This window comes from Falco rusticolus, chromosome 10 (assembly GCF_015220075.1).
Source record: "Falco rusticolus isolate bFalRus1 chromosome 10, bFalRus1.pri, whole genome shotgun sequence".
NCBI classification, from domain to species: domain Eukaryota; kingdom Metazoa; phylum Chordata; class Aves; order Falconiformes; family Falconidae; genus Falco; species Falco rusticolus.
This window is the reverse complement of record NC_051196.1, coordinates 21,442,114-21,463,188: the sequence shown is the minus strand read 5'-3', so window position 1 is coordinate 21,463,188 and position 21,075 is coordinate 21,442,114. Positions and strand designations below refer to the sequence as shown.

The 21,075-nt window shown below is 47.7% G+C and overlaps 2 protein-coding genes across 3 annotated transcripts in view; one reads left to right on the top strand and one right to left on the bottom strand.

The window, feature by feature from the left end:
• The window catches only part of RPRD1B (regulation of nuclear pre-mRNA domain containing 1B), a 29,039-nt gene extending 23,914 nt beyond the window's left edge, over positions 1-5,125 (bottom strand). The window contains exons 1-3 of the mRNA XM_037402121.1: positions 4,846-5,125; positions 3,141-3,270; positions 1,867-2,000 (exon numbers count right to left, since the gene is read on the bottom strand). Of these exons, the coding sequence (XP_037258018.1) occupies positions 1,867-2,000; positions 3,141-3,270; positions 4,846-4,996 (415 nt within the window). The 5' untranslated portion in view covers positions 4,997-5,125. The remainder of the gene's footprint in view (positions 1-1,866; positions 2,001-3,140; positions 3,271-4,845) is intronic.
• A 263-nt stretch (positions 5,126-5,388) lies between these two features.
• TTI1 (TELO2 interacting protein 1) lies at positions 5,389-20,632 on the top strand. 2 transcript variants are annotated; one of them, XM_037402093.1, is made up of 7 exons: positions 5,389-7,463; positions 8,357-8,545; positions 9,337-9,485; positions 10,324-10,464; positions 11,885-12,089; positions 12,829-12,916; positions 19,093-20,632. In XM_037402093.1, the coding sequence occupies exons 1-7, from the start codon at positions 5,570-5,572 to the stop codon at positions 19,325-19,327; spliced, it is 2,901 nt and encodes a 966-aa protein (XP_037257990.1). In that variant the 5' UTR covers positions 5,389-5,569; the 3' UTR covers positions 19,328-20,632. The 2 variants fall into 2 exon arrangements, with proteins under 2 accessions (XP_037257990.1, XP_037257989.1); XM_037402092.1 differs by having other exon boundaries at positions 5,389-7,868.
• Positions 20,633-21,075: the final 443 nt, after the last annotated feature.

The window sequence follows — 21,075 nt, the reverse complement described above, 5'->3', positions numbered from 1 at the left end:
TGTCTTTTTCTCTTAGTTTAAAACCAGCAAATTTCTTTCTCACAATGAACTGACAAGAAGGCAGCAACATTCACCCTCATAAAAAGGCCTGAACCATTCTCTCAAATAAGACACTACATTAATATCCCCAATTACCCAGACAAAAAGCGAGTTTCTCACCAAGTGAGGACAGACACACATGCCGCAGTTATTAAAACATTTGTATTTCTTCATTCTGTTTCCCACAAAGGCCTGTTACATGGAAGGCTCTGATTTTGTATAAAAGTTTTTAAGTGGAGAAGGTAACAGTAGCAGGACTGATTGACACCACCACCAACCAAAGCAAGGAGGACAGTGAGCAACAGTTGGTTGCCAATTCACCAGGAAATCACAGCTGTGTTTCCCGGACACAGAATCATTTTGTTTAGAATAAAAGTGATACACTTAAATAGGTACCTTAAATAACAGTTTCAAATCCTCAGTTAATCAGCTCAACAGCAATTCAGGCGTATGAATTCTGTCCTTTCATGTCAAATAAGTGTCTTATACATTGCACTCTGACAACAGCAAAACCGCAACATGAGCTATTTCATGTAGAGACTGTACACCTTCCACTCTCCCCTCTCCCAGCACTCAGACCAGAGACCCCCTCTGTCCAACACAGAAGAGACAACCCCTTTGGTCAGGGCAGTTGGTCGCCCAGCATTTGGGGAAAAAACCCAGCAATACTACCTCCATGTCATACTTAAATTACGGTAAGCTGGAAGGCCTCTGTTGTAAGCTGCTAAAGCACCCATTCGGTAATTTTGCCTGAAGAAACATGAAAAATCACAAAGTTACAGCCATAGATGTATGTCTTCATATGCATTCTCATATTAATGTTCATGTCTTTCTATCAATTCTGCATTAATTAAAAAATGGCATAAGAGCACTTTACTAACGACTGAGCCAACTTTCTCACAAAGTATCACACCTCTGCTGGGAACAGAACAAAATTCAGTCAAAGCAGCAATGCTAATTTGAAGACACTGACACTTCCTTTAGCTGCAAAATGGACAAATATTCCCTTGACCAGAACACTCTTGATTTTTAATGACCTTCACCTTTGATAGGTCAGACATCCTACTGCTGACCTCTTTTCATTACAGTACTACCAGTTAAATACTTTCAGGTGTTATAGAAGAGGCAGTACCTGCCAAAGCAGTATAAAAGCACAGTAAACACAAGCAGCTTATACTCAGTTTCTCACATCTCACGCAGTAATAAGGTTATAAACGTGATTTCTAACAATGCTAAATGATGCAAAGTTATTGCTTTCCCCAAATCATGTCAGCTGGCATAGGAAATAAAAAAAAGAGACCAGACAAGCTTCTGGGCATATATTCCAGCCTTCAATTATTAAAAAGTCCTTGCTGAATTATAACAAAATAGAGTAACTACACAAAATAAAACTGTAGGAGAATGAAAGCACAAACAATTCTGAACAAACTATTGTAACAAGCCAGCTGACCACTCTCAGAGACATGGAGTGGGACAATTTTAACTCTCAGGGCAGAAGCAAGAGTACCCTGCACCCTACTTGTCTTCACATCAAAGGCAGCCCTGGAGTATTCTGTCTGCATGAGCAGAAAAGTAGGTTACCTTAACCTTACTGCTGGCCCCAAGTCACAAGGCAACACACCTGCAAACTGGAACTGTGGGTTTAACGAAAACCAGTTCTCTCAAGACAGTCCTGAACAATCTCCCAGACCAGCTCTGCAGCAACTCAACTACAGCAACTCAACTACAGGAGCCCAGAGCTCAACTCCTCATAGTACTTTCAGCGAAACATGTATCAATTTGAAAAAAAACAAAGCAAAGCACACAACAAAAGCAATATGCATTTACCTTTAGTTTGTGGGCTATTGGAGTCTTCCATAGAAAGTTTCAGTTGCTGTATGAACTCACTGCCATACACACTCCTTTCTTGCCAGATATTAAGCAGTCGTTCCAAGGGCTTTTTACAGCCCTCATCTGCTTCTCTGTTCAAAGATCAGAAAATAATTATAGTTCAGCTGAAAGAAATCCTTACATTTTAAGAAAGCATCTTCCAAACTAGCAGCTGCATCCATTGCAATATATGCATATTTGGAGAGAACTTTTCTCATCTTGTCTGAGACTAACTGTGCAAAACACATTTGTGGCCAATTTTCCTCTTTTACTGGAACCAAAGTTTGCCTGAAAGTGCCCCACATTCCCACCCAAAGTAAGAGCAGGAAAAGTTTTGGAGGGAGAAGCTTTCTATCATTCAGAATCTGCAAGAAGAGTTATAAAATACCCCCAAAGTTGACATGTTTACAATTCAGGGCATTAACTTTAAACAGTTGTTTCAGTCAATAACATACCAATTAAAAAGCAGGTTGTTTGGATCATTAGACACTTAAATGTACTCGTATAGCGCACTGAAAGTTAGACAGCCATCCAGAGCAGCATACCACTAAACACACAAACGTTAAAGTTGCTTAGTAGAGATAAAAGGAATTCTTATGCTACTTAGAGAAAATCTTAACTAAATGATAGTCCATTTTTGATAGGATGGTAGCTGCATCACTTCTTCCCTTTTATGAATAAAATTCTTCTTTCCTCTAGCAAGGAGACTAATGAACAGATAAGCATTGAAACGAGCAATACAAAAAGAAGCCATGCTCAAACCAGAAGACCAACGAGAATCCAGTGACCCAAAATATCAGCTCTTTTTAAGTCTTCTGACAATGGGGAAGAGCCATTCATTATGTGGCTTTAAACACACGCATGCAACTACTCAGTTTCACTACCCACGAACAGATCTGCAAGATCTTTTGGTAACAATTAAAATAAAGTACATAGAAGGTGCATGCAGAGAACAAATGTGTAAAGCTGTGAGGGGCCGATTCACATACAAATAAGTTTGCCCAAAGAGAAATACTACTGCTGAAAAGTTTCTAGCTGCAAAGTATTTACAGTCCAATCTCTACTAAAAAGAGGGTACAAGCATCCCTGAGACTTAGGAAAAAAAAACCAACACCAAAAAAACCCACAAAGCAAAAAAACCCCAACAAAATCCAGCTGAATTAAACTTTGTATAATAAGAATGCACATCTCTAGAGAGAAAAGTTGAAGAAACACGTAACACAGCAACATACCTGGCAACATGAGAAAAAGCATCCACAAGAACAGATTCAAATTCCCTAGTAAATTCAGGTCCTTTCCTCTTACTGTTCTGGATGACATCGTTTGCTAAATATAGGAAAGTAAGTTTCCTACTCGATTTTGCTGGGAGAGGGAAAAAAAAAAAGGGGGGGGGGGGCGCAGAGGAAAAGAGAGAGAGAGAGAGTTTGCATTTATTTCTTATTTCTTTCACCTGGAATCATTAACATGGGTTTCAAAGTTACTTACAGCTTTTCAGTCTAAAAACAAAAAGTTCAAAATACTTCCCTATTCCCAAGGCAAACCTGAAGCCTTCAAGGCAAGTAGTTCTTGACCTCCTTACTTCTGCTCAGGTTTTTTTCTAATTTATAAATGAAACATGAGCTTAATACTTTTTGTGTGCAGTGACACCTCAACTGTGAAGAAAGCTGCGTAAGAAATAAATTTTCTTGATTAAAACTGTTCTAAACTACCAGCAAATTAATATAACAATAGACTCATTTTTCATTAACTTCAGAACAAAAAACTTGGTACAGAACCACTTAATTCAGAACAGAGTAAAACTGTAGAAAGCTGTTGTAGAGACTCAAATATTTTCCAGACAACAGTGTGACAAAGCAACATGAAATTTCTTCCATACGTCATAACTTTCCCCATCTTGACGCCATCAGTTTCTATTTTACTACAGCCAGAATCAGTGGGAAACACTGTTCTCCGGAGTGCAACAGCCATAGATATACACGCACCAGGCAGCAAACAAAAGCACTTACTTCCACAGGAGGCTGAACCTAGATCTTTCAAAAATTCAGGCCTAATATACTATAAATGGCAACAACTAGCAATTACATAAAAAAAAATACTCCAGCTAGGGCTTCGTACAGCATCATCTGCTCCAAGGGGCTAATGCTGCTGGCTGCCCAGGATGCGAAAGGTGACACTGGCTGTTTTCACAGCTGCCCCTGGGGACAAAGCATCACCACTGACACCGGCAGCCTCCCCGACTTCACTAGGAAGCAATCTGAGAAGTTCCAAAAGCTAACTTTTAAAAGTTAATCTGCAAGGAAAAAAAAAAAAGCACAAAATATTTCTGGACGATGCTACCCGTTTTTATAAATAGTGATAGCACAAGTTTTCACAGATTTTACAACCACTTTTGTTCTACTTGCCCCCTAATCCCTTAGTACAATTCCAGAATGGATAAGTAGCATAAATCCCAAACCAAACTTTAAAAGCAAAATCTAAAAGTTAAACAGCCAAAGCAGCACTTCGCAGTTAACTCGAGCACTCCCAGGGGAGACCACCGAGCACATCTCTGCCTACAGCCCGGCTGCCCGGCCCGGAGCGGCCGAGAACAGCCCCCCGCGCCCCGAGGCGGGTTGAACCAGCCCCGCCACCGGCCGCCCCGCCGACCGCCGCCGCCACCCGCACGCCCCGCACGGCGCACCCCGCGCGGGTATCTCCTACAAAGTTTAATAAAGCAAGAAAACGCCGGCCGGGCCCCGGCTCCGCTGCCGCCTCGCAGGGCTCCGCCGTGCCGACCCGCAGCGACCGCCGTGAGAAAGAACCGGCCCCTCGGGTGGTCACCCGGGGCGGCGAGTAACGGGGCCGCGTCCCGCCGGGATGCCCCAGACCCGCGGCGCCCTCGGGAGCGGAACGGCGGCGGCCGCCGGACCCGCGCCCCGCACCGGGCGCCCCACGTACCTTTGCGAAGCTCCCGGTGCCAGACGGAGACGATGGGCCCTGCGTGTTTGCGGTGGTGGATGAGCCACAGCGAGAGCGTCTGCACGCTCTGCTGGGAGTTGCTCAGCTCCGACAGCTTCTTCTCCAGCGCCGACTCCGAGAAGGAGGACATGGCGCCCGGCCGGCCCGCGCCGGGCCTGCTCCGCCCGCGGGGGAGGGCGCGACGCAGCCTCACCGACGACAAACCGCCGCCACCGCCACAAGATGGCCGCCCGACCTCTCACCCCGCCGCGGCGGGTCGAAGGGCAGCATCGTACGGATCGCCGGAGGGAGCAGGGCAGACCCGCTACCCTGGGCACGGGCGGCGGAGGGGGGCACAGCGCATGCGCGGCCGCCCCAGGGAGCCCGCCAAGGGAGGCGCATGCGCATTGCGGGTGCCCGGGACTTTTCTCACAGCGCTTTCCCCACGGCGCCCCGGCGGGGGCTCTTTGTCGCGCTGACGGTCCCGGTTACCGTACCGTCACTTCCGGCATGTGGCAGCTCCACTACGGGAGCAGGTAGGCGCGCCGGCCCCCCGGGGCCGCCCCGGGCCCGGCCCCGAGCACGGCGGGCCCAGTCCCGGCTACGAGCCTGCGACGCCGCCCCGGGACCCGGGCTGCAGGCCGCTGCCGCCCGGCCCAGCGCTGGAACGGCCCCCGGCGGCCTGCCTGCCCTGCCGCGGCCCTTCAGCCGCTGCTGACCGAGCATGGCCGTCTTCGACACCCCCCAGGAGGCCTTCGGGGCCCTGCGCCCCGTCTGCGTGCAGCTGACGAGGGCCCAGACCATGGAGAACGTGGCGAGCCTGCAGGCCCACCTGGCAACAGTCAGTGCCTCGGCCCTGCAGGAGCTGCAGGAGTACGTCCTCTTCCCCCTGCGCTTTGCCCTGAAGGTGCCGGGGCCCAAGCAGGAGCGCCTGGTGCAGAGTGTCGTGCAGTGCATGTCCTCCATCCTCGCAGCAACGTGTGTGAAGAAGCAGGAGCTCCTGCAGGAGCTTTTTTCTGAGCTCTGTACATGCCTCTCTCCCCCTTCTGGCTCAAGCAAGCCAGCCTCACTGTCAGAGGAGTTAAAGCTGGCTGTAATCCAGGCACTCCACACCCTGATGCATTCAGCTTATGGGGATGTTATCTGGTCTCTCTATCAGCCTTCCACACTTCCTCTCTTAGGATTTGCTGTATCTTTGCTTCTGGGCCTAGCAGAGCAAGAAAAAGCAAAGCAAATTAAGATCTCTGCTTTGAAGTGCTTACAGGTCCTAGTCCTGCAGTGTGACTGCCAGGAGCATCAACACCTAGAGGAGGACGAGGCACAGCAATGTGGGGATTTGTTTGCTTCTTTTCTGCCTGGGATTTCCATTACACTGTCTCGGGTTATTACCGGAGACATCAAACAAGGTCACAAAACCACTGTTTCTGCCATCAGACTCTTTTATCAGATCGTGGGCTTGGTAATGGCTGATGCACAGCTAGCCAGAATCCCAAAGAATAAAGAAAACCTGCCAGTGGAACAAAGCAGAATATCAGAACTAATGGTCCACAGAGGACCTGACTGGAGTAAAAGTACCGCTGAAAAACTTGCTCTCCTCCTGCATAAAATGGTTGAATTTTCTTCAGTTCACCCCCACTGGAAAGTGAGACTGGAGCTGGTGGAACTGGTCTACCACTTACTGAAGAGCTGCAGTCGATCACTGGTGGACTCATTCAGCCATCTTTTAAAGGCCCTGGTTGGGCTGGTTAATGATGAAAATAGTGAAGTCCAGAGCAGGTGTAACGAGGTTCTGCGAGGCATTGCAGAGCAGCAGATTGTAGCACAGAACAGGGCTCTTGCCGATGTCCTCTCTGAGAACCTCCATTCCCTTGCCGCAGCTCTTCCTCGCCTGATGAACTCTCAGGATGACATGGGCAAGGTTTCCACTTTGAGCTTGTTGCTCGGCTATCTGAAGCTGCTGGGTCCCAAAATTAACATTGTTCTCAACTCTGTATCCCACCTCCACCGACTGTCCAAAGCACTGATGCAAGTTCTGGAGTTGGACGTGACAGATGTGAAGATAGTGGAAGACAGACGCTGGGGCTGTGAGGGTATGTGTGGACCTCCAGGCTCCTTGCAGCATGGTATGCAGAAAGGCAGATGTCAGAAGAAATACTTCCGCTTCTTCACGGAGGAGAAAGTTTTCCAGCTCCTTCAGCAAGTTTGTCGTGTTCTTGGCTACTACGGGAACCTCTATTTGCTCGTGGATCATTTCATGGGGCTGTACGGTGAATCTGGCATGTACCGAAAACAGGCAGCGATGGTCCTCAATGAGCTGATTGTGGGAGCTGCTGGAGTGGGAGTGGATGTCCTTCAGGAACGGGAAGTTTCGCTGAACGTGGACGATCTCAAAGGGTCCATAATGTCCATTCTGGATGAGTACACAGACCAGGCAAACTGGTATTTGATCACTAGCATTGATACAGAAGAAATCGGCCATGATCACTCGGTGCAACATTTGGGACTTACTGCCCGTCCAGGAGGTGCATGCAGCAGCATCCTCCTTCCATCCCCAGAGCTGCTCATAACGACCTGCACCATGAACAGCAACATCTGGCAGATATGCATCCAGCTGGAAGGTATCGGCTGCTTTGCTGCTGTCCTCGGGAAGGAGTTCCGGTTGCTTCTGCTGTCAGCTCTCTACCCTGTGTTGGAAAAGGCTGGTGACAAGACTCTGCTCATCAGTGAGACGGCACTGGGGACACTGGTAGACATATGCGAGGCCTGCAGTTATGACTCAGTGCAGTGTTTGATTAATGAGAATTCTGATTATCTGGTGAATGGGATTTCCCTGAATTTGCGCCAGCTGGCACATCAGCCACATGCTTCCCAGGTCCTGGACACTATGCTGAGGCATTCAGATGCCAGCTTGCTGCCACTGGTAGAAGATGTTATCCAAGATGTCCTGTCCGCGCTAGATCAGTCTTACAATAACCAGGCTTGCACTTTCCTCGGGGTCCTCCACTCAGTAATGACAGCTTTAGGTATCTAAATGATGTTTAGTTTGCATAATTCAGTCTTACTGTAACTAAGGGTACTTGTCTTTGACTTTTAGAGTTGCCACGGGAGATTATGAGTAGCTGAGGTACTGCAGCATGATGGCATCTTTGCTTGGTGGGCCAGCACTCAAGCAAAGATTGCCAATAGCTTTGCCTCCCCACGACCAGTTTCTGGTTGTCTGGCCTACAGACTTGTGGCCTTTAGTGGCTGAAAAAGGGTGGATTTACTGCTTTCATAAATTTTCTGTAGAAGCACATGGAGCATGTTCCTGTCAGGGAACCTGTTTATGTCAGGGTTTTAACACTCTCATACTATCAGGGAGGTCATGGTGATGTGACAGCAGGTGCCTGAATCTGTAGTTCAGCACCACAGGACTTGAAAGTCACGTTTGTCTCTCAAGGAATCTGGTACCTTGCTGACTTGGAGGAGGGGATTGTGATTGCTCGGTGACGTATCAGTTCCTCTTTTGCAGTCCAGTGGTTTGGATCGTCCTGCAGCGAGGAACACCAACAAAGGCAGACCGCTGAATGGCGGAGTGGAACTTTGTCCCAGGGGCAGCAGGTGGTGACAAGGCAAGAAGTGGAACGATTCTTCCTTGACTATGTCAGACAGAAGCAGGTCGCAGAGGGCAATCTTCCTGACACAGGGAATGAGGAGGCAGGTAAGTACATGACTGGAGAAGAGTATGTTCAACTTGGAGAAATATAGTGACCTCTGAGGTTTCCTTTTGTCAGATGGGGGACTTGGAACCAGGCTGGAAGCCTAGCATACTCCTGACAGTCTCAGGAGTGTCTTACTCTTAGCTCTTGTAAGGTGCGGGTGCTGCTGGGTGTTCTTGCTTTGTTCTGTGCAGGGGAGTGAAATGTTTGCAGATCAAGGCTTGTCTAGCTTTAAGACACAAGACTATGTTTTTCCTTACCTCATAACAGGCCATTTGGGTTCAGGACCCAAAGTTTCCTCTCTGCAGGATCCTACTGCATTTTCCTCACCCTCCCTTGGGAATCCCTGTACCATTTTCTCCTGGCTAATGATGCCACCGCTCTCTTCTCACTCGGCCGTGGCAGGCCCTGCAGACATTCATACAGGGAACTTTTTAGTCTTTACTGGGCTATGCTGCAATCCTGACCTTTAAATACTTCATCTTTAAATACCCAGGCTTTTCACTTTTAATAAAAATCAATGAGAAATAAGTCCATGGTGAGGAGAGACTGCAAATGTCAGACCAACTGCATCGTCCAGTAAAGAAAGCAGACCTTCTCTAGTCCCACACTCTTAACTGAATCTCACGCTTGACTCGCAGACTGTGAGCATAGCCTTGACTAGATCTAAATATATTTAAAAATGCCAAAGGCCTCACTTGGGAATTTGCAGAGTAGTTGTGGAGTGGGTATTTATGATTTCCCAGAACTTTCAAGTCATTTTCATGGCTTCAGTAATGCTTTTGTCTTTCAGATGAAGTTCCCCCGCTTACTAAGCCGGAGCCAAACAATTCTGACACAGAAGGAGAAACTCCACTGCCAAGCCATGCTCAGCTGGGCAAAGATGTGATGGAGCGGTGCATCCACTTGCTGTCTGATGGGAACCTCCGAGTGCGGCTGAAGGTTAGTAAACGCCAGCTTTGAGGGGACAGGTGGTGCCCATGAAGGGGGCTGGTAGTTCGTCAGCATGTGCACAGTGTGTGTTAGGCTTCCTGCCACGATGAGGTTAGTGCTTCCGCATGCTTATTCGGGACAGATCCTCCCAAGTCTGGCAAGAGAAAGGGAGACAATTTTCTGGGAGAAGTCTGATTTAGAAATGGCAGCCAGGCTGATCAGAATCTTAAAGGTGGCTTTGTATCAGGCACCTTCCCTTGATGCTCCTGATAGGCAAGCCTTGTGCCTCAGCCTTTGGTGGAGGAAGCAGAAGCATCTTTCTCCCATCTAGGCCTCCCATCCCCCTTCCTTAGACTGTAGTGCGCAGACTGATGAACATTTTTGAAGTTGCTGAGGTGATGATAAGCAGGGCTAGAAGCCTGGGGTTTTTTTAATTATGAAAATCCTTTGAAGGTGGCCTCCTTTTAGACTGCAAAGTGAGACAGAAAATGCATCAGTGAGGCATAACCCAGATTCTTACCACAGAGGCCCCAGCCCTACCAGGTGATCCTGCGGCAGCAGTGGTAGGGTCCTAGTGCAGAATTCAGCTTGCAGGATCTGGCCAGGAATCATGCCCTGTTTCCAGCCCAGCTCTGTAGCCCAGCATGGGTTATGGCACTGTGCTGCTTGTCGCTTTTGGAACAAGCCTGTGCTCTGCACATTGTTCAGTTATCCTAATTCATGCTGGTAAAAACATACCCTTTTGTGTTAAAACCCTTCTTCTGGCTCCCCAGCATGACACTGGGGGTCCACCTGAATTCTTGCACTTCAGCGCTCTGAAAGTCTGTTACCTACCCCTCCTGCCCAGGTCCTGGATGTGCTGGAGCTCTGTATAACTGTGCTGCATCCTCACGGAAACCATCTGCTTCCCATGGCTCATCGTGTCTGGCCAGCTCTCGTCACCCGGCTGATTAGTGATGACCCTCTGGCGGTGCTCAGAGCCTTCAAGGTACAGCAGCGAATCTCTGCCAACAGCCTTCAAGCTGGTGCTTAGAAGGCAAGTGGCTCAGGCATCACTGTGGCGCATGAGAGAAGCACTAAGCTTGTGGAGCGATTTTTCTGTGTGGTTCTGAACACAGGGGTCACCACCCTGCAGTGGGTAGGCTTGTACCACTCCCACTGCAGCTTGTTCGCAGATAAAACCTTGACACTGTTCCTGGGGGAAACAGCAGTATTAGTGGTTATTGGAGAGAAGAGAAAAATAGTTCTTTTACAGCTTAAGCAGCTGTCAGAGGCACCATATAATGCTACTTGCCCTTGCTGGAGCCATAGTCTCAGCACCCCCCTTTGGAAGTTTTAGACTGAAGAGAAGGGATCATTTCGTGACTGAGGCTTTGGCAGGGGAGCAGAGAGGTTAAGCAAAGACTCAGCCTCATAACATTATTAAAGAGCTCCTGACCACGTCAGTCAACTGACTGCGTTCTCTTCCTGACTCACAAGTTGCGCAATAAAACATGTTCCCAGAGGTTGTCAGCCCCGGGGTTTCACAGAGCTTCCTCTGCTGTGCAGAATGAGATTAATTTTAAAATCCTTTGGTGTGAATAAAAGGAGAGTTTTGATTCCCCAAATCCAAGAAGCCATGCACTAGCATTTCAGAGTAGCCATACCTCACATGTGCCTGCCCTAAAAGAAGGTTAACTCTTGAAAAGTTCAAGGGATCATTACAATTAGCACTGAGCTTGGGGTTTGTTGTAGGAAGATGCTCCTGGGGGGTTTCTTAAATCTCAGGGCAGGAAGCGTAGTATCAGTGTAAGCCAAACACAACATAACCAGTGCTTCAGTCCTGCACACTAAGACCACAAGCTTAGTGAAGTTCCAAGAGAGAACAGTGTTCCTGCCATGTGAGTTGGCCTGTTGGATCCCCCCTTCATTTTTGCATGTATTTAAGGCCATTCTGTAGGCCAGTTTGTGGGTTTTTTTATCCTTGGCACACACCAGTAGTGCTGGGTGCCCTATGCTATAGCCAGTTGGCCTTTCTGTTCACTGATGTGCTTGTAAAGATGGGCTGTTTCCACCACAAAGGGGATTTATATTTTAATGGCATTTTCCATCAGAGGCTCCTCAAGCAATTCTGAATAAGACTTCACAAGCTGCTCTTAACCTTTACTATGCTAATGAGAAAAGGGCAGTCCCAGGAGGTTAGCCATGTGAAACTGAAGAGCAGGGTGCAGGTCACTCGGCCTCTCAGTCCAGCATGCGTCTTCTGCTCATTATGGGAAACCATGGCAAGTGCAGTCACATTGCTCTCAACTGCAAAAAAACTACCAAGGGAGAATGAATGCCTGATCCCCCAAGCTGGTGTGGATCCCTGAGCTCCTCCCCAACCCATATGCACACTTACCCTCCAGTAACTGATGTTTCTCCACTAGGTGCTGTGTACCCTGGCTCAAAAGTGTGGGGACTTTCTGAGGCAGAGATTCTCCAAAGATGTCCTGCCTAAGCTGACCAGTTCCCTTCTCAGCCAAGCCCCAGCAAGTGCCAGAGCTGGGCCTGTGTACAGCCACACGCTTGCCTTCAAGTTGCAGCTGGCTGTGTTGCAGGGACTGGGTTCTCTGTGCAAGAAGTTGGACATGGGTGAGTACCAGGGAAAGTGTAGCTTGTGTGAGATCTCTGCCGGAGTTACCTCTTCTCTTTTCATCTCAGCTGACCAGGCCTGCATTTGCTTCTTAGCCTTCTGCTGCCCCATGAGACTGATTCCTTGACCTTCTCCGGCCTCATCCCATTCAGGTCCTGCTGGGCCTAAATCTGTCCTCTCTGAGTGCTCTGTAAAGGAGGGCTGGTTGCTCTTTACTCCCAAGAGATAAACGGGAGAGAAGATTCCCAGCACCTTGCAGAATCTTGACTGCTCATCTCACTTGTGCATGAGAAGTGGGTATGAAGTGGAGTGCCTGGGTTGCTACAGCTAGGCATGTTGGGCCATGCTTTGTTCTTAACTGACTGAAGAACTGGAGCCCAGATTCAACTTCTGGCTAACTTGCCTGGTTTCATTTTGGGGCATCTCTCTGGGTGACCCTTTAAATGCAGCACATCACATTCCTCTACTGTGAACTCTCTGAAATTCTCCTAGGTTAAATTTCTGGAGCTGACTTTGATGAAGGAGAAGGTTTGGTTAGTTGCTCTTTTCCTCTCTCAATGCCCTTGATTGCTTTCCTAGCTTTGCAGCAAGATGCTTAAGAGGTCAGGTCAGAAGAGCTCTGGGTCAGACAGTTCAAAGGCTCGGAAGCCTCTTGCTGCCAATTTAGAGCTGATTCTGTTAGGCAGCAGCCACTGAGTAGGTTACCTCCTACCCTTCTTTTCTGTTCCATTTCTGCAGGCGAGAGTGACCTGAATAAAGTGGCAGATGCCTGCCTGATTTACCTCAGTGTGAAGCAACCCATGAAATTGCAAGAAGCTGCCCAGAGGTAATGTCTCTTAAATGCAGGTGTATCAGGTGTACAAATAATGTGGGACCAAGGGAGCATGGTAACCCCTTTCCTTTTGCACCTTTCCCATTCCTCTGGCATGTTGGAGTTCTGTACAACAGGGTCTCTCAGGGAAGTTAACCCCTTTCCCTGGTGAAGCATATTTACTGCCCAAAATAAGCTGGGGAGGTTAGCTTGCCCACAGGTTACAGTTGACTTTCAGATTACCTTGCAGTGCATTTGGGGACAGAGGGGGATAGATGTGCTGCTTGCTTTTTTCTAACCGCCTCCTATACTAGAATACTTAGAGCTCTTGGCCCAGTGGTGGCATAAAACCGCAGAGGGGAAGACAGCTATGCAAAAGGATGTGCCAGGCATTCCTGTGTAGTTTATCACTTAATACCTTCTGCAGGCTCAGGGATTTACTTCTGTTTTCCTTCCGTTTTCCCTGGGCTCCTGTGATCACGTCAGCCCAGGCTCTGCCAGGTGGACCAGAGTTTGTTTGGGAAGCTGTCAGTCTTGGCAGCAGTCTTGCTCTTGAGAAGGGTGGGAGAGGTTGAAAGTGCACAGATAGGTCAGGTGAACACACATCAGCTCTGTGAAGTGTTGACAGACATACTTTGCTGTTCAGTGTACAAAATCCTACTCAGCATGTTTCCGCTGTCAGGATAAGAAATCACTGTTGTCATATGTTGTCACCTGGAAACAAGGCCAGAGATTTCAGCAGACAAAAGGAGTCCAGTTACGGAACATGGGAAGTAAATAGGAAAGCCATGTACCTGTGTCTCCGCTAAAGGACAGGGTAAAGCCTCCCCTCTTTCTGTGGCCAGCCTTGCCCTCGCCGAAGGGGAGAGGAAGCCAGCGGTGAGCAGGTTCGGCAGGCACTGCGGATTTCAGAGGGCAGGCTGTTGAAAAGGGAAGGGCTGCTGGTTCCCGTTCACCTGAGCACAGGCCTCCCAGGGGCCTTGCAGGGTGTGAAGGGCTTTTGTGTGGCTGGGCAGCAGTTTAGAGGGAGAGCACACTCAGAAGCCGTAGCTGTACCTTTGTTTGTATTCCTGTGCTGGTGAGAGTAGGTTTATTTTTACCTTAGTGGCTTTTATTGCATCGCAGCAGGCTTCAGCAGCATTTGTTCTGCAAAGGGGTTCTTTGCTGTAGGCTTGCATACCCTTAATACAATGAAGTGTTCATCTGTGTAAGCAGTGCTGGAATGGAAAGTAGAACACCAGGATTTATCTAGATACTTGGAATCTTAAGCTTTTAAATCATTAACAAAGCAGTCTGAAAAGCTGTGCAATTTCCCCCCACAGCAGGGGCAGGGGGAAGATACTGAATTAGCCCTATGATGTGATAGGGTCATTAGAAACTATATCGTGAAGCAAGCTCACTGTTGTTGGAGAAAAAAGGCAGCAAAGTTCAGAGCAAATAACGTTTTTCTCCTGTATATTATTTTTATTCTATTTTAAGGGAAAAATTCCACATGTTACAATGTTACAGTGCTCTCCCCCATGCCTTTGATGCACCATACATTACATATTTCATCAAACAAAGCAAGGCCGCCTGTGAACACCTATCTCATGTGTAGCTCTGTTGGCCAGATGCATGTATGCATGGAGGCATGCATCATGTCTGGCCTGCTACTAACCGTGCACATGGCAGTACTTGTTTTCTTTTTTTCTTCTTTTTTTCCTTCTTCAGTCTAGTCCTGCCTGATCCCTGCTCTTGGAGCTATCACAGTCACTTTTAACTATAGGATGCACAATATGAGGTTTCAGCTTGGAAGAGTCAAAATTAGTTTGCACTGTAACAATCAGCTCCAGTGCCAGGATAAGAATCACTTCTCAGCCATGCTTCAATTTCCTTTCTCCAGCTGCTTAACCACCAGATTCCTGTAAGCTCCGGTCCTTTGCCTTGCTCTCCAAGTGCCTGAAAGTAATCCTGCAAGCTGACACAGGTTGTCATATGTAAAAGGCCCTTTCCATCTAGGCAAGGGCAATGTTATCAGCCTGATACATGAAGAATTCTGCATTTTAAATGCTTCTAAAAACAGATAGACCAGAACTAATCTTAGCGGCAGCCTGAGTGCCAACATACGTCACATAATTCAGCTTTATCACGGTAGAAATCATACAAGGTAAAAAGATGTTTGGAATCAGCTTGCCGTATTGATTTATACTAACTGGCCTTTGTTCAGCTTTTTGGATTTTTACTCATCTCATGAGTTGTGACCTGCCAAGAACAAGGTCAGGTTTACAGTCAGTTGTAGCTCCAATAACTTCCTGCGCTAACTAAGTGAGGATTCTGTAGGTATGTGAAGGGCTAAGCAGGAACTTTTGGCCAAGATGCTGGAGTCACACACACAAAAAAAGTGTTTTGGCTGTCATCCAGGGATGTTATCATGCCCCAAGGAGGCTGTTTAATCCCATTTATGGGACCCTGCAGTTTTATTGGGTGAATCAGTGGGAGTAAGTGAATTTTGTAACTGCAGCTTCATGCAATGCTCAACAGGTAAAAATAGACACTGGGGAAAAAAAAAAAACAGTTCCAGCATATCTGAGGAAGAGAAAATGGGACAATAGGCTTTATTACAAGATGACTGCTGAGAGTATTCCAGGAAAGGAATATTACCTAAAGCTTTAAAAAAAAAAAAACAAACCACAAACCAAAAAAACAAAAAAAAGAAACTCGCCAATAAAACCCCTAAACTTACTGAAGAAGACTTTGGCAAAACCAGGGAACACTAGATGGGTCTCAGCTGCTCTGGCGTTTCTGGTCACTTTACCTGTGATTGCAATGGCTTATTTTCAGTGAAAGAAAAGCAGGGGGGTTGTGGGGCCCAAGCATAGGGAGCAAGGTGCGGGAAAGGTGTAAGCTGAAAGTCACAACACGTACATCTGAGCTTCTCATCAGTTTATTAAGTTGCATCATCCTTGACAAGCTTTTCACTCCAGGGGAAAAAAAAAAAACGACAAAAAAACTTCGAATGAAAAGATTAAGACATTGCCATTGGCCTATGTCAACACTTCACAAATAGATCTGATTATTCAGTTTGAACTACCTGTTTTGAAATTTGCACTTAATTCCTAATAAATGTTTACAGCCTGTGAAGTTTACCATTTGACCTTTCAGTCAACAGTCTGGATAGGAATTTTTTTTTTTTCCAGGATGCAGAAATAATTTCCCCAGTTCCTGCTGAAGTCTGTGGTAAACTATCACTAGCTAAACAATCAGCAGAGATGCAAAAGTGAGAAAGACTTGTCCTCTTGCCAGCCTGTTTGCTGTGCCATGGCTTTGCTTAGAGCTTGGGAAAAGACAAGTCAACAGAATAGCCAAACTCTGGGCTAGCAGAATAAGTTGTTTAGCACAAATGGAACAAATATGAGCTATTTTTGGACCTTTTTAGATACTAAAGTGGATTATGCAGCATACCTGTTTTGGTTTGATTGTGTAGCTTATCAGATACTTATTGACAGCTGTCATTTGCAAGCTGGGCCTGAAGTACATTAAAACAGCCACCTGCACAAGGCAAAATTCAATACAATTATATTTAAGTGAAAAAAAAAAAGCAACAACTGAAAACAAACTTGGATTAACCCCAGGATTCTTTGCCATGGAAACAGGTTGCTTAGAAACTACCCCAGAGTTAGTTTGAAAATGTAAAAGTCAAGTTGTTCTCTAAGCTCCACAGCACTCCAGGTTATCAGGAGATAATCACACGCCTCAGGCCATTACGGGCACTAGAGGCAGTGGAGTTCTCCAGGGAGCAGTTGTTCTCTGGAGGGTTGCTCTCTCCAGAGCAGCTGGTTGGGAAGAAGTGGGAGAGCAGAGTATCTTTGCTGTGAATATAAGAGGTAAAGTTGTGCATCTGCTGGAGAAGCAGGAAACAGCTGAATAGTATTCCCTGTTCCCATGTTTACTTCACAGTGATTCATCTTGCTTGCCCGGTCCTATCCACCCCAGCCATGAGGACTGAGGGTTGTTTCTATGCAGCAGCCCACCATAAGCTTGGGGAAGCCACTGGGACCTGCTGTTTGCTGGCAGGCAGGCAGCCGCACGCTCACACTGTCATGGCCAAATGAGCACCAGGAGAGCCAGGAGAGCACTGGCAGCTGGCAGGGCTTAGAGGGCTGCTGCAGGGATGTTGGCAGGTGCAAGCGCTAGACCCTGCCCCAGCGAGCCTGCCTGCACTTTACTCTATCTGGCACTCGGGTCAGGACAGTCCCCCCTTTCCCAGTCAGGAGAGCTGCAATATCAAAGCCAGGGGAACAGAGAGCCTCACAAGCTCACCTGCACCTGGCCATCCCCCAGAAAGAAGGCACATTGCCGATGCAGTTATTGCCAAGCACAGCTATCACTTTGGAGCAAGTTCACGCTGGGTTCCTCTGGAGCAGACAGATAGCACTACAGGCACCTTCAGGAGGGGACACTGCCAACAGCTTGCAATGATAACACCTTCCCTCATTGCTGTTCAGAGACCTGCACTGAGAGACAGGCAAGTGGTTGATGGCAAACAAGCAAAAGCAACAACTTTGGCTGCTCATGGAGTAACAAGTCATACAGCCACGAGATTATTGTGAAGGTATGAGGGAGCTTTCTTGTGCCTTCATCTCATTTCTGTGCTTTTTCAGGTTACCCGTGGCACTGTACTCTTTCAGAGGAGAGCTTCTTTAAGGGGTTTCTGCCTGCTTTGCATAGGAAGCAAGTTCACTTTAGCGATAAAAGTCCTTAGGGAGAAGTTTTGACAGCAGTCAGGCCTGGATTTTGTGTGGCTTTTTTAGCAGGTGATTTTGGATTTTGGAGAGGGGTGTTCTGTCCTGGGGGAACAGAGACAAACCTACCCTCAGATTTCTTTTCCCATTATCTTACCCAGCTGATGTTCTTCTCATGACTCCATGATTTCAGTGGCAGCTAGAGACCTGAAGATGTGTGTCTGGGTGTTTACTGAGGTCTTGGAAAGCTGACCCATAAGTTTTGGGAGCGCTGAGTACCCTTGGTGCTCACAGTCTCTGTGGGAGGAGGGAGTACTTGGCGCCATGCAGGAAGAGTCCTTGCAGTGCTGGCAGGGCAGCCCGCAAATTCTAGTTTAGATTTATATGTGGCACAGCCAGAGAACTTAATACCAGTTAAACCCGATACACCTTCCGTGCATTAAACCCTGACACAGACCTAGCTAAGCCCAAAGGTTACAGTGAGAACTGGCAGGAGGAAATGAGTAAGTGTATGTCACACAAATCAGCCATTTGCTCTTTTGCTCCTAGGAACTTCCTGCTTTCTGGCAGGACTGTCTGCAGTCTTTGTTACAGCAGCTCACAGCTGGAATCACAAGTGTGAAGTGCATACTCAAAAGTCAGATCCCTCATCTTACCTGGGGTGTTGAAATTCGAAGTGACAACCATCAACGCAGCAGTAAGGCATTAGAGGAAGTTGTCAGTCCTCTCTTCCTCCACTCTATTGTTAATGAAAGTTGTCGGTGGTGGTGGTTGCTTCTTTGAAGAAAATCCCACTTTGCAAAAGGTGCTGTGCAGAAGATAGAAAATTTTGGGGCAGCTAATAAGGGCTTGGGATGAGGAGAGACCTCACATAAGCAAGAAGCCCTCAATACAGCATTCAACTTCACTGACAACACAGCCTGGAGAGCTGTCCAGAAATCCCCTTTTTGCCACCTCTGAAAAGGGAGAGGCGTCCAGATGGGTTGACCCTCCTCACACCCAAAAACCAGAGAGGGTGGTGAACAACATATACAACTTATTTTAAGAGCTGTGCAGGAGCGATTGTCCAAAACGTACTAGATGTAAACAGCACATGCAGTACTCTGCGGTCACCTCCCCAGCCCTGGGACAGGCTGCTTTAGAAAGGCTTTTGCCAGCAGCAGCCCATGATGCTGAGACCAAAGCCTGGGTCAGTTATTCACCAGCTGCTTGTTTGATGTCAATAACTTACAGTGTAGCATAATAACTTTTTCTCCTAGTTGCCAGTAGATGTGAAGCCACTGAACTGTCATCTTCTAGGCACAGGAGCCATTTTAAAGGCTCTGTCTCTAATGAGCCTCCAAGTCTGTTCAGCTGTCGGAGGTTGCAGACAACATTAAAGCTTTCCATAGCTCTCAATGACCCAGTTGGGTGCCAATCAGAAGGCCTTCTCCTTACTCTTCTTTCCTTTCTTCCCACTGTTTTCCAAAGTGTATTCCTCCACTTGATGCACGTGGACCCTGACAGCACCTGGCTCCTCCTGAATGAGGTCTGCTGCCCTAACCAGTACGAACCCCCCCACATCAGCCTGCAGCCTGTGAAGCTAAGCGGGATGGGGAAGCAGCGGAATGAGTTAACCAACAACGTGCTACTTCTACTGGAGAAGCTGCAGCAGCAGGAGAGTGTGACTCCATGGGCTAGCACACCAGAGGCATCTCCTCCCTGACAGCAGCTGGAAGGGGAAAGAGGTGCCTCCAGGATAAAGCTTACCTGGGAAAGTGCCATCATTTAGGCCCTGAATCCTTCTGGGAGCAAAGGAAGGATTGCCTGGTCCGGGGCACTGGCTGAGATACCCTCCCCATGGGCAGGAGTTGTTTGTTTGTTTTAAAGTGTTTGAGGATGAGGTGGGTACGTTGCCCTGATTCCTCCTGACTTGTACTTCTCTGCATGTGATGCAGGAGTGAAGTCAAGGGTCATAGCACCTCTATTTCAAATTCTTCAGCACAAAGAGAGAGTGATTTTCCAGAAATTAATTCCCAACATTGGATCCTTGGGTGGTGCCCCTTCAGCACCCCCCACACCCCTCTGACCTCCTCACAGTTGTGCTATTCCCTCCTGTTCCCAGCTGGACAATGATTGCCAACTCAAAACAAAAGCTTTTTCTGGCCACAGCCCTTCCCAGGGAGAGAATCTGGTTTGGGGTGCATTGAAAACCTTTTCTTTTTAGAGCCATTTGATACCAGAAAAAGTTAAAATGCATTTCCAATAGATTCCTCACCAGTATTACTGGCAAGAACAACATGCCCTCTTAGAAACATCAAGGCTGTTCCACTTGCAGTTTGCTAAGACTGGCTGCTGAGACCAGTGGAAAGCATCGTGCTTCCTGATTCTCAGCACCAAGTGCAAGAGATTCTTTAGGAATATGGCTAGCCCTGATTTACAGCTTGCAAGTGATTTAAGACTTGTCCTCGTTCCCAGATTGCCTGCCATTCTTGCAGGCCATTCCCTAGACCTCTCTGATTTCTAACACCCACCCCAAGGAGAATTAGATGAAGTAGCTGCCTGCGCCCTGGTACAGCCTCCCAGGTGGGCACATAGGTACTCAGACGGTGCAGGCGGTGACACTAGGCCCCAGCATGGCGATGCTGCAGTACTGCTACAGTTTGAGCAGCTACAGGGCAACGCAGGGAGGAGGACAATTTGTCTTTGGGGTCTGGTTGCTGCCCCGGCAAAGGGCCTCCCCTCCAGAGCACAGCCTGGGCTCACTGCTTGCCTGGAGGCAGCTGTAGCTTACTCCAGCTCCCAAGTTCCCCAGGGACTGTCAGCAGTCACTGCTTTCCTTGGCTGCTCACAGACCATGCCGGCTCCTGGATTCATCAGCTTCACCCAGAGCTATGTCTGGCAGCAGCCTGCCTCCCCACACTGGCAAAAGTTTTATGCTAGTGAAGCAAAAGGACAGATCTTGACTGTAAATTTGGAAGCAAGCTCAGAAATGCAAAAACCAAAGCAATAAACTGATTGTTACATGGAACAGGCTTTGTGCATCACTGTTGGGGATCCCAGGTGAGCATCTGAAGTGTGTCTCAGCTGCTGGGACCAAGGGGACTGCTGCTGATTCCCACCCCTGCCTCAGCTGAGATTACCTCCCCTTGTCTCCCCAGGTTTGTTCAGCCTTTACTCCTGGTTGCTTCTCCAGGAAAAACACAAGTCAGCAGCTTTTTACTAGGTAGGACAGGGCTGCAGTTCAGCTTTTATCTCTTTTTTAATATATATTCAGTGCTTAACACTGGGTTGGATTTTGTGAGTTGATCTGACAGGGAAAGACGGGAGAGGCAGAAAGGTGAAATATTACCTTTGGTCTCCAAAGTGCCCTTGGGGTTGGTGCAGAATTTTCTGGATTGTTGTAGCACTTGATAAAACTCATCCATCAGGTGCACATGCTGCATCCAACCTGTCTCTGCCTTGCCTTCAGCG

What these genes read in the sequence shown, in the direction of transcription:
- TTI1 (XM_037402092.1), top strand. Translation starts at nt 5,570, where the DNA reads ATGGCCGTCTTCGACACCCCCCAGGAGGCCTTCGGGGCCCTGCGCCCC. An exon ending in CACAGGGAATGAGGAGGCAG is followed by an intron (nt 8,546 to 9,336) that starts GTAAGTACATGA and finishes TTTGTCTTTCAG; the next exon opens with ATGAAGTTCCCCCGCTTACT. An exon ending in ACCTCCGAGTGCGGCTGAAG is followed by an intron (nt 9,486 to 10,323) that starts GTTAGTAAACGC and finishes CCTCCTGCCCAG; the next exon opens with GTCCTGGATGTGCTGGAGCT.